We start from the raw sequence: 12,258 nt of genomic DNA on the forward strand, positions 1-12,258 counted from the left end.
GGTTAATGAAACTGCGCTCCAGTGCCTGGAGGCAGGGTTATAGAGGAGGTGGTGCAAAGCATCCTGGGAACAGTCAAAGCTTTAGCCTCTTGGTGCCTCGGATCAAGATCCAACTCTACACCCCGATGTATTCCCTGTGGAATCCAGTGTACCTCGCACAAAGAGATTTAACCATGGTCCCTCTTTCATGTGTAGAAGTCAATAAAAATCTACTTGTGATAGTAACTGTATGCAGGGTGAGAAATGCCTGTTCTGTTTCACTTGGATACCAAAAAACGTGATTCTGTTTTGTCTTCAGATCATATCTCAGGACGAAGCAGATCGAAGAGGCAAAGTGTATGATAAGTACATGTGTAGCTTCCTCTTCAACTTGAACAATGGTAAGTCTAAAAGTCCTACACAAACAATTGTGTGTGTGTGTGTGTGTGTGTGTGTGTGTGTGTACCCTCTCTGCTTTTTTTTACACCCTAAAAACAAACTGTATTTATTAATTCATGTACTGCTCACCCTTCCTATTTGTCTTCTTTACAAAATTAATTATGTTCGGTCAGGAACTGGGTGTTATGGACAACAATTTCCAGATCATTCCATGGATTGTCTATGGGATTTATAGTTTAGGCTTTGATTGTGAAACTCCAAGACATTTATTATTGTTTTTTGGTGCCACATCAATTTGCTTTTGCTTTATACTTTGGGTCATTGGGGGTCATTCCGACCCGTTCGCACGCAGCGGTTTATCGCTGCGGTGCGAACGGGTCCGGCATGTGCGGCGGCCACGGCGCGAGTGCGTGACGTTGCCCGGCGACGGGGGTCGCCGGGTTACGTCACGTCTAACGAAGGAAGCTGTCGCAGTGCCGACCGCAAAGAAGATTGACAGGTAGAAGGCGTTCCAGGGCGGATCCGGACGGTTGGCTGACGTTTTCGGGGAGTGGTAAGGAAAACGCAGGCGTGTCCAGGAGGGCAGATGTCTGACGTCAAAGCCGGCTCCAGCATCGCAGAGATCGTCGCACAGGGTAAGTAGGTATAGGCCTAGTCTACTTTTGCTTGACATTTTTTAGCTTAGCAGGGCTGCACAAGCGATCGCAGCCCTGCTAAGCTAAAATACACTCCCCCATAGGCGTGGACTAGTTGATCGCAGCAGCAGCAAAAAGTTGCTGGCTGCGATCAAGTCGGAATGACCACCATTGTCCTGCCAGGATATAATCTTCCTAATCCCAGGTCTCTTGAATGTAGACTGCAGCAGGATTTCTTCTGAGAGTTTACTTCCTTTTTGCTGCATCCATTTTGACCTCTACTGCAGTCCGTGGCGCAGTATGGTACCGTTCTTTATACTAGGCATAGTGTGCTTGGGATGATGCACATTGTTAGACACATGACAATAAGGCCACAATGATCAGTCTTGGTCACCTAAGACCATAGAATCTTCCTCCACTTTTATTTGAAGGCATTTAGAAATTAATTTCCAAAAGAGTTTTTGTTTTCTTGTATATTAATCCAGTTGATAGTAGGGATCGTAACACAGTACACTTTATTGCTTTTTATACTGACTAAGAAATATTCATCTGTCTATAGTTAATATTTTTTGATCCATTTCTTCCTTCATTGTCTGTTCTAGATTTTGTAGTTGATGCAACTCGCAAAGGCAACAAAATTCGTTTTGCAAACCATTCTGTGAATCCAAACTGCTATGCAAAAGGTAACATTAGTCTGTTCTTCTATGCGGTAATTCAGTACTTTTATCCTGCAAAATCTAGAACTGTTGCAGTGTTACTCAATCATTGCTTGTATTCTGCTTGGCTACCTATGCTGCAGCTTTGATTTTAATAGCGTTTTTTTACATTATGGTTACTATAAATTCTTATGATTATGTTTCTAATTTATAGTCAGCATCTCCGGGGATGGGGGTGACGTTAGTGTATTGAAATTACACACCAGATCTGGAAAGGAGGATCACGACCACCCATTTTTACTGCCGTTGGGACTAAGATTGCCAACACATCTCTCTAAATAAGGGAGATGCAGAATGATCTGTATGTTCACGTACTCATAATACCTTTTACAAATGTGAATTTATCTAGCACAATAACCTTTCAACCACCACATCCTATTGACACTTCTAGATTTATCAGATTTTGTTGGAAGACCGATATTGGCTAGCTGAGTAGGTCCCAAACAGATGTGCAATGAGGAAGCTGTCTCTGCTGCTTGTAGTGCAATGTATATTTTATATTCTCTTCATTCTGTTTTTTAACTGTCATCCATAGTTACTGTGCCGAAATAGTCCTGTGCAAAAAGCAATCTGATAGCCTCAAAAGCCACAATGTAACTGATCCAATTTTAACAATCTATTTTATTGTCATTTCAGTAATGATGGTGAACGGAGACCATAGAATAGGCATATTTGCAAAAAGAGCCATTCAGACAGGCGAAGAACTCTTCTTTGATTACAGGTGCATATTGTGATAATTGCCTTAGACTGCAGTATAACAGAACCGTCCTAAAACAAGAGTAACAGGGTTTTTATGGACTAATACTTGAGGTATAAAATTACCTCTCACAATAGGGTGAGAAACCACGAGTTCCAGTGATATGTAGGTGTAGGTTATTACGTAATCTGTAAACATGATTTCTCTAACGTCCTAAGTGGATGCTGGGGACTCCGTAAGGACCATGGGGGATAGCGGCTCCGCAGGAGACTGGGCACAAAGTAAAAAGCTTTAGGACTACCTGGTGTGCACTGGCTCCTCCCCCTATGACCCTCCTCCAAGCCTCAGTTAAGATTTTGTGCCCGAACGAGAAGGGTGCAATCTAGGTGGCTCTCCTGAGCTGCTTAGAGAAAAAGTTTAAAGTAGGTTTTTTACTTTCAGTGAGACCTGCTGGCAACAGGCTCACTGCATCGAGGGACTAAGGGGAGAAGAAGCGAACTCACCTGCGTGCAGAGTGGATTGGGCTTCTTAGGCTACTGGACATTAGCTCCAGAGGGACGATCACAGGCCCAGCCATGGATGGGTCCCGGAGCCGCGCCGCCGTCCCCCTTACAGAGCCAGAAGACTGAAGAGTCCGGAAAATCGGCGGCAGAAGACGTCCTGTCTTCATTAAGGTAGCGCACAGCACCGCAGCTGTGCGCCATTGCTCTCAGCACACTTCACACTCCGGTCACTGAGGGTGCAGGGCGCTGGGGGGGGCACCCTGAGACGCAATAGAAATACCTTTTTTTGGCTAAAAATACATCACATATAGCTCCTGGGCTATATGGATGTATTTAACCCCTGCCTAAATTACAATAAAAAAGCGGGAGAAAGGCCGCCGAAAAGGGGGCGGAGCCTATCTCCTCAGCACACTGGCGCCATTTTTTCCTCACAGCTCCGTTGGAGGAAGGCTCCCTGACTCTCCCCTGCAGTCCTGCACTACAGAAACAGGGTAAAACAAGAGAGGGGGGGCATAAAATTGGCATATAAAGATATACAGCAGCTATATTAGGGAAAAACACTTATATAAGGTTATCCCTGTATATATATAGCGCTCTGGTGTGTGCTGGCAAACTCTCCCTCTGTCTCCCCAAAGGGCTAGTGGGGTCCTGTCCTCTATCAGAGCATTCCCTGTGTGTGTGCGGTGTGTCGGTACGTTGTGTCGACATGTATGAGGAGGAAAATGGTGTGGTGGCGGAGCAATTGCCTGTGTTAGTGATGTCACCCTCTAGGGAGTCGACACCTGACTGGATGATCTTATGGAAAGAATTACGTGATAGTGTCAGCACTTTACAAAAGTCTGTTGACGACATGAGACAGCCGGATAATCAGTTAATACCTGTACAGGCGTCTCAAACACCGTCAGGGGCTCTAAAGCGCCCGTTACATCAGGTCGATACAGACACAGACACGGACACTGACTCCAGTGTCGACGGTGAAGAAACAAACGTATTTTCCAGTAGGGCTACACGTTACATGATCACGGCAATGAAGGAGGTTTTGAACATTTCTGATACTACAAGTACCACAAAAAAGGGTATTATGTGGGGTGTGAAAAAACTACCCGTAGTTTTTCCTGAATCAGATGAATTAAATGAGGTGTGTGATGAAGCGTGGGTTTCCCCCGATAAAAAACTGCTAATTTCTAAAAAATTATTGGCATTATACCCTTTCCCGCCAGAGGTTAGGGCGCGCTGGGAAACACCCCCTAGGGTGGATAAGGCGCTCACACGCTTATCAAAACAAGTGGCGTTACCGTCTCCTGATACGGCCGCCCTCAAGGAACCAGCTGATAGGAAGCTGGAAAATGTCCTAAAAAGTATATACACACATACTGGTATTATACTGCGACCAGCAATCGCCTCAGCCTGGATGTGCAGTGCTGGGGTGGCTTGGTCGGATTCCCTGACTGAAAATATTGATACCCTGGACAGGGACAATATATTATTGACTATAGAGCGTTTAAAAGATGCGTTTCTATATATGCGAGATGCACAGAGGGATATTTGCACTCTGGCATCAAGAGTAAGTGTGATGTCCATTTCTGCCAGAAGAGGATTATGGACGCGACAGTGGTCAGGGGATGCGGATTCCAAACGGCATATGGAAGTATTGCCGTATAAAGGGGAGGAGTTATTTGGGGTCGGTCTATCGGACTTGGTGACCACGGCAACGGCCGGGAAATCCACCTTTCTACCCCAAGTCACCTCGCAGCAGAAAAAGATACCGTCTTTTCAGGCTCAGTCCTTTCGTCCCCATAAGGGCAAGCGGGCAAAAGGCCACTCATATCTGCCCCGGGGCAGAGGAAGGGGAAAAAGACTGCAGCAGACAGCCTCTTCCCACGAACAGAAGCCCTCCCCCGCTTCTGCCAAGTCCTCAGCATGACGCTGGGGCCTTACAAGCGGACTCAGGCACGGTGGGGCCCGTCTCAAGATTTTCAACGCGCAGTGGGCTCACTCGCAAGTGGACCCCTGGATCCTGCAGGTAGTATCTCAGGGGTACAAATTGGAATTCGAGACATCTCCCCCTCGCCGGTTCCTGAAGTCTGCTTTACCAACGTCTCCCCCCGACAGGGAGGCGATATTGGAAGCCATTCACAAGCTGTATTCCCAGCAGGTGATAATCAAGGTACCCCTCCTACAACAGGGAAAGGGGTATTATTCCACGCTGTTTGTGGTACCGAAGCCGGACGGCTCGGTGAGACCCATTTTAAATCTGAAATCCTTGAACACTTACATAAGAAGGTTCAAGTTCAAGATGGAGTCACTCAGAGCAGTGATAGCGAACCTGGAAGAAGGGGACTATATGGTGTCTCTGGACATCAAGGATGCTTAACTCCATGTCCCAATTTGCCCTTCTCACCAAGGGTACCTCAGGTTTGTGGTACAGAACTGTCATTATCAGTTTCAGACGCTGCCGTTTGGATTGTCCACGGCACCCCGGGTCTTTACCAAGGTAATGGCCGAAATGATGATTCTTCTTCGAAGAAAAGGCGTCTTAATTATCCCTTACTTGGACGATCTCCTGATAAGGGCAAGGTCCAGAGAACAGTTAGAGGTCGGAGTAGCACTATCTCAAATAGTACTACGACAGCACGGTTGGATTCTAAATATTCCAAAATCGCAGCTGATTCCGACGACACGTCTGCTGTTCCTAGGGATGATTCTGGACACAGTACAGAAAAAGGTGTTTCTCCCGGAGGGGAAAGCCAGGGAGTTATCCGACCTAGTCAGGAACCTCCTAAGACCAGGCCAGGTGTCAGTGCATCAATGCACAAAGGTCCTGGGAAAGATGGTGGCTTCTTACGAAGCGATTCCATTCGGCAGATTCCACGCAAGAACTTTTCAGTGGGATCTGCTGGACAAATGGTCCGGATCGCATCTTCAAATGCATCAGCGGATAACCCTGTCTCCAAGGACAAGGGTGTCTTTCCTGTGGTGGTTACAGAGTGCTCATCTCCTAGAGGGCCGCAGATTCGGCATTCAGGATTGGGTCCTGGTGACCACGGATGCCAGCCTGAGAGGCTGGGGAGCAGTCACACAGGGAAGAAATTTCCAGGGCTTGTGGTCAAGCATGGAAACGTCACTTCACATAAATAACCTGGAACTAAGGGCCATTTACAATGCCCTAAGTCAGGCAAGGCCTCTGCTTCAGGGTCAGTCGGTGTTGATCCAGTCGGACAACATCACGGCAGTCGCCCACGTAAACAGACAGGGCGGCACAAGAAGCAGGAGGGCAATGACGGAAGTTGCAAGGATTCTTCGCTGGGCGGAAAATCATGTGATAGCACTGTCAGCAGTATTAATTCCGGGAGTGGACAACTGGGAAGCAGACTTCCTCAGCAGACACTATCTCCACCCGGGGGAGTGGGGACTTCACCCAGAAGTCTTCCACATGATTGTGAACCGTTGGGAAAAACCAAAGGTGGACATGATGGCGTCCCGCCTCAACAAAAAACTGGACAGATATTGCGCCAGGTCAAGGGACCCTCAGGCAATAGCTGTGGACGCTCTGGTAACACCGTGGGTGTACCGATCAGTGTATGTGTTCCCTCCTCTACCTCTCATACCCAAGGTATTGAGAATCATAAGAAGGAGAGGAGTAAAGACTATACTCGTGGCTCCGGATTGGCCAAGAAGGACTTGGTACCCGGAACTTCAAGAGATGCTCACGGAAGACCCGTGGCCTCTACCTCTAAGAAAGGACCTGCTCCAGCAGGGACCATGTCTGTTTCAAGACTTACCGCGGCTGCGTTTGACGGCATGGCGGTTGAACGCCAGATCCTGAAGGAAAAAGGCATTCCGGATGAAGTCATCCCTACCCTGATCAAAGCCAGGAAGGATGTAACTGTGCAACATTATCACCGTATTTGGCGTAAATATGTTGCGTGGTGGGAGGCCAGGAAGGCCCCTACAGAGGAATTTCAACTGGGTCGTTTCCTGCATTTCCTGCAAACAGGACTGTCTATGGGCCTAAAATTAGGGTCCATTAAGGTTCAAATTTCGGCCCTGTCAATATTCTTCCAAAAAGAACTAGCTTCAGTTCCTGAAGTTCAGACGTTTGTCAAGGGGGTACTGCATATACAGCCTCCTTTTGTGCCTCCAGTGGCACCTTGGGATCTCAATGTAGTTTTGGGATTCCTAAAATCACATTGGTTTGAACCACTTACCACTGTGGACTTAAAATATCTCACATGGAAAGTGGTAATGATGTTAGCCCTGGCTTCAGCCAGGCGTGTATCAGAATTGGCGGCTTTATCCTATAAAAGCCCTTACCTAATTTTTCATACGGATAGGGCAGAATTGAGGACTCGGCCTCAATTTCTTCCTAAGGTGGTTTCAGCATTTCACTTAAACCAGCCTATTGTGGTGCCTGCGGCTACTAGGGACTTGGAGGATTCCAAGTTGCTAGACGTAGTCAGGGCCCTGAAAATATACGTTTCCAGGACGGCTGGAGTCAGGAAATCTGATTCGCTGTTTATCCTGTATGCACCCAACAAGCTGGGTGCTCCTGCTTCTAAGCAGACGATTGCTCGTTGGATTTGTAGTACAATTCAGCTTGCACATTCTGTGGCAGGCCTGCCACAGCCAAAATCTGTAAAAGCCCATTCCACACGGAAAGTGGGCTCATCTTGGGCGGCTGCCCGAGGGGTCTCGGCTTTACAACTTTGCCGAGCAGCTACTTGGTCAGGGGCAAACACGTTTGCTAAATTCTACAAATTTGATACCCTGGCTGAGGAGGACCTTGAGTTCTCTCATTCGGTGCTGCAGAGTTATCCGCACTCTCCCGCCCGTTTGGGAGCTTTGGTATAATCCCCATGGTCCTTACGGAGTCCCCAGCATCCACTTAGGACGTTAGAGAAAATAAGAATTTACTTACCGATAATTCTATTTCTCATAGTCCGTAGTGGATGCTGGGCGCCCATCCCAAGTGCGGATTGTCTGCAATACTTGTACATAGTTATTGTTACAAAAATCGGGTTATTATTGTTGTGAGCCATCTTTTCAGAGGCTCCTTTGTTATCATGCTGTTAACTGGGTTCAGATCACAAGTTGTACGGTGTGATTGGTGTGGCTGGTTTGAGTCTTACCCGGGATTCAAAATCCTTCCTTATTGTGTACGCTCGTCCGGGCACAGTATCCTAACTGAGGCTTGGAGGAGGGTCATAGGGGGAGGAGCCAGTGCACACCAGGTAGTCCTAAGGCTTTTTACTTTGTGCCCAGTCTCCTGCGGAGTCGCTATCCCCCATGGTCCTTACGGAGTCCCCAGCATTCACTACGGACTATGAGAAATAGAATTATCGGTAAGTAAATTCTTATTATCTATATAATTTGAGGGATGTTAATAAAGTCTGCAACTGGGGTTTCTGAGCAACATGATGAGTATTCCAGGGTGTGTTGATAAACCAAACGATCTGTTTTTTTTCCACGTATATTAGATATTGGTGTTCACTCTAGGAGTGAAAAGGGGCAGGGCGCCGGACTCCGGGGGCACATGTGCGCGCCCGAAATGGGGGCGCGGCCACACAAATTAGGGGGCGTGGCCACGCCTCCGTCATTTTAGGGGGCGGTGCGGCCCACAGACGCTACTATAGAGAGCGTCTGTGGCCGGCGACGTCACTGTTGGGGGCGTGCCCAGCACCTCCGTCGGTGCTGGGCTTCCCCCAGCCCTCTCCCAATGCGTGAATGGATGCCGCGCGCATGTGCACGGCATCTATACACGCCGAGAGGGCAGGGAGCGGGCGGCTGTTCTAGCAGGGCGCCGCAAAAGGGGCAGGGCGGGTTTTGCCTGTTAAAAACGGGCAGGGCGCGGCGCCCTGCTAAAACAACCTAGAGTGAACACTAAGATATCACAATCCTCAAATAGGTGTTTCTGCCTCCTGTAATCTTTGCTGCTGATTGTTTTACGAGTCCCATCATCTCACACATTGTTACTCAGCAGCTTGGCTGCCTTAAGCTGTCCATACACTAGTACCCCTTTTCCACTTACGATCACGGGTCGCAGCCGGGAGCCTGACACGGGAGCTGCCCCCTGCTGCGACCCGTGCTCGTCCCCTTTCCCATCAGCAGTCACAACCCGGCATATGCCGGGTTGGTGACGCTTCTAGTGACGCGGCAGGGGCGGCGCAGGGAGATCACATGATCTCCCAGCGCCGCCCTTCCATACAGTGTAAACGGGAGCCGTGTCGCATCGACACGGCTCCCGTTTACACTAGAACCCTACCCGGATCATTCCCGTGTCCTACCCAGGTAAATAGCCGGGTAGGATTCACGGGTCACTTGATCCGGGTTGACCCTTTTCCACTTGCCAAAAACACGGGTAAATGCGCGCCCCCGTGCATTTACCCGTGTTTTTTGAGCTAGTGGAAAAGGGGTATTAGATGACTCGCATTAGATAGCCCCGGCAGCGTACGATATCGTAAGGTGCTACTTTGCACCTTTTGATCTATCGTACATCTGCAATTCACCACTGCCGGCACATATGATAAGAGGATGCAACCTGTGGGGCCGCGCATCGCAGCGTAATTGTGCATAAAACAAGCACGATTTGCACACAATGTATTGATTTATCAAAATCGTGCCTCCAGACGCAGTGTGTGGCCAGCTTTATACCCCTTCTAGACTTAAGCTAGGATGTTGCCATGTCTAAAAGCCTGCAAATTCCTGGGTAAAGAGCCCTGGTAAAGAGCAGGGTCGGTGCCTGGTAAAGAGCAGGGTCGGTGACCCTGGTCGAGTGTGCATTCAGACCTACCAAAAGCCCGATTTGATGTGCTTTCACACATAAAAACCCGATATTTAGGTGCTAGTGTGAAAGTAGAAAACAGCATGACTAATACTCCTATCACTTACTATTCGTCACACCTTTTCCTGCATCAGGAGATCTCCTCTTAAAGCCATGCTCACTATAACAGTAGGTGCCCAAGGCAGCCCAGCATTAATTGTGGACAACCCTGACCATTATGGAATGTTGTTTGCTTAATTAACATGATTTGATGGTGAATGATGTTCTGTATCATTCAGGGATGTACTTTATAAATTCTAAACATGTGAAAATTCTATCTTACCAGCATATAAATGAGATTTCTTGTCCTCTTCTTTTTGTAGATATAGCCAAGCTGATGCTCTAAAATATGTGGGTATTGAGAGAGAAATGGAAATCCCTTGATTCACCAGCTACCTCCTCTTGCAACCCATGCCTTACCTTCTTCAGGAATTTCTAATACTGGCGCAATTTTAGCTACAAATAAAAAAAAATGCGAGTTGAAGTTCTGAATTTACTGAGTACTGTATAAGTAATTTATAGAGATGAAAAGAAATCAGTTGTTCTTTTTGCCAGCTGCAAAATGTTTTGTACCAGTGAACTTTTGGCAATAATGTATTGTGGTACATCTCCCACCTCAAATAAAATATACTTGAACTTCTTTACTTCCTGTATGTCTAACTTCATTCTTTCCTTGATAAAGAATACGCTTCTGTCCGTAAAGTTCTCTTACAAGCTTTTAAATATGTAAACGCGCGCACGTTTACATATTTAAAAGTAATGTGTTTAATACAGACTTTAGGCATCACTTATTGTTTAGAATATCATGAATATGGCTGGTGCAATTCTATTTCCTGAGCACGGGCTACACTCTCCATCTAGATGGGCTGGTTTAATAGTGACATATGGAATGTGGCATAATAGTGAATTTAGTCATATATTTATACTTAGAGGAAAGGGCAGGTATTTTTTTTTTTTTTTTTTAAATATATTTTTATTGAAGAGAAGTCGAATATGCTGGTACAAGACAAACAGGAGATGATGACTCCAAATGAGATATTCAAAATTACATACACGTTATCCCGTGGGGAATAACCAATTGTAGCATCAACAGGGAAGTACATCATCGCAACCATATATATATATATCGACAGCAATTTTTTGTGTTTAGCTTAAAAATAAAGAGAAGGATAGAAGGAGAAAAGAAAAGAAGAGAATAAGAGAGAGAGGGGGAGAAGGGACGGGGGGGGGGGGGGGTGGGGGAGAGTGGGGGATCATCATAGTAACATACATACAGGGTAAAACCATGTCAAGGGAGGTAGCACCTCCTAACTGGACTCTTTACCAGATTTATAACTGTGGACAGTATATTACTTCTTTTGCTTATTGAGAACCATATGACGGAGGGAGTCACACTCCGGCATTAGAGGGCGTAGTATAGGTGAACCATGGGTCCCATATTCTCCTATATTTCTCTGACCTGTCCCGTAAAGAGGCCGTGATTTTCTCCATCATGGAAATATGCCATATTTTGGCTATCAACATGCTCCTAGGGGGGGTAATGGTTTTTTCCCAATTTTTAGCTATCGCACATCTAGCGGCGTGTAGAATTTGGAGTACCAGGTTACTCGCCTGGATGTCAAAGTTGGGGAGAGGTAGGCCCAGGAGGGCCGACCAAGGGCCCAATACTACTCGCGAGTGGAAAATGGAACCAATGAGGGTTTCCACCTGTGCCCAAAACGCGCATATTTTGGGGCAAGACCACCAGATGTGCTTAAAGTCTCCAGTCTGGCCACATCCGCGCCAACATAATGGGGATGACCCGGGAAAAATCTTATGCAGTGTTGCTGGGACCCGATACCATCTAGTATAGACTTTATAAGAATTTTCCTTCACTAAGGAGGAAATTGAGGACTGGGCTACGTTTTGCCTGATGATTTCCCATGAGTCCTCTGCAGGGGGTGGGCCAAGGTCCTGTTCCCATTTACGCTCATGGGGAAGTATGTTCGCTGCTTTCAGAGAACGTAGTAAGCCATAAAGTATGGAGATAATACCCTGTCGCATAGGAGAATAAATACACAAACGTTCCAAGGGGGTAAGTTGACGTATGACTTGGGATTTTGAGAGGGAGCTTAGGAAAGAACGAATTTGTAAATACTCATAAAATACAGGTTGGGGGATATCATATTTGTCCCGTAGGGACTGCAGGGAGCGCCAGGAGGAACCCTCTATGAAGTCAAACACCAGTCCCGGGCGCGGGCTCAGGTGGAACCATGGGTGGGACCGTAAGGTGGAACCAGGGGGGAAATCTTGATTGTCCCAAATGGAAGTAATGGGCGAGGGGAAAGTGGATAAACCATAATGCCGAATGCAGAAACACCACAGGGAGCAGGTAAATTTAGTGGGGGGGAGGCATGTTTGCCTTGTCTGGACTGACTTGGTCGGCGTTAGTAGGGATACCAAAGTGGAAACCCCGGCTGCCAGCCGCTCAATTCGAATCCAGGGTAGATGGGGCGCTGGGGAAAACCAG

The 12,258-nt window shown here is 47.2% G+C and overlaps 1 protein-coding gene across 5 annotated transcripts in view; it reads left to right on the top strand.

The window, feature by feature from the left end:
* EZH2 (enhancer of zeste 2 polycomb repressive complex 2 subunit) overlaps positions 1 to 10,393 on the top strand; it is a 328,928-nt gene extending 318,535 nt beyond the window's left edge. For all 5 annotated transcript variants that reach the window (XM_063922429.1, XM_063922427.1, XM_063922428.1 and 2 more), the window contains 4 exons: positions 299 to 380; positions 1,616 to 1,696; positions 2,366 to 2,450; positions 10,073 to 10,393. In XM_063922429.1, coding sequence (XP_063778499.1) covers positions 299 to 380; positions 1,616 to 1,696; positions 2,366 to 2,450; positions 10,073 to 10,133 — 309 coding nt within the window. In that variant the 3' untranslated portion in view covers positions 10,134 to 10,393. The remainder of the gene's footprint in view (positions 1 to 298; positions 381 to 1,615; positions 1,697 to 2,365; positions 2,451 to 10,072) is intronic.
* Positions 10,394 to 12,258: the final 1,865 nt, after the last annotated feature.

Source organism: Pseudophryne corroboree, chromosome 5 (assembly GCF_028390025.1).
Source record: "Pseudophryne corroboree isolate aPseCor3 chromosome 5, aPseCor3.hap2, whole genome shotgun sequence".
In the NCBI taxonomy this organism is placed as follows: Eukaryota; Metazoa; Chordata; class Amphibia; order Anura; family Myobatrachidae; genus Pseudophryne; species Pseudophryne corroboree.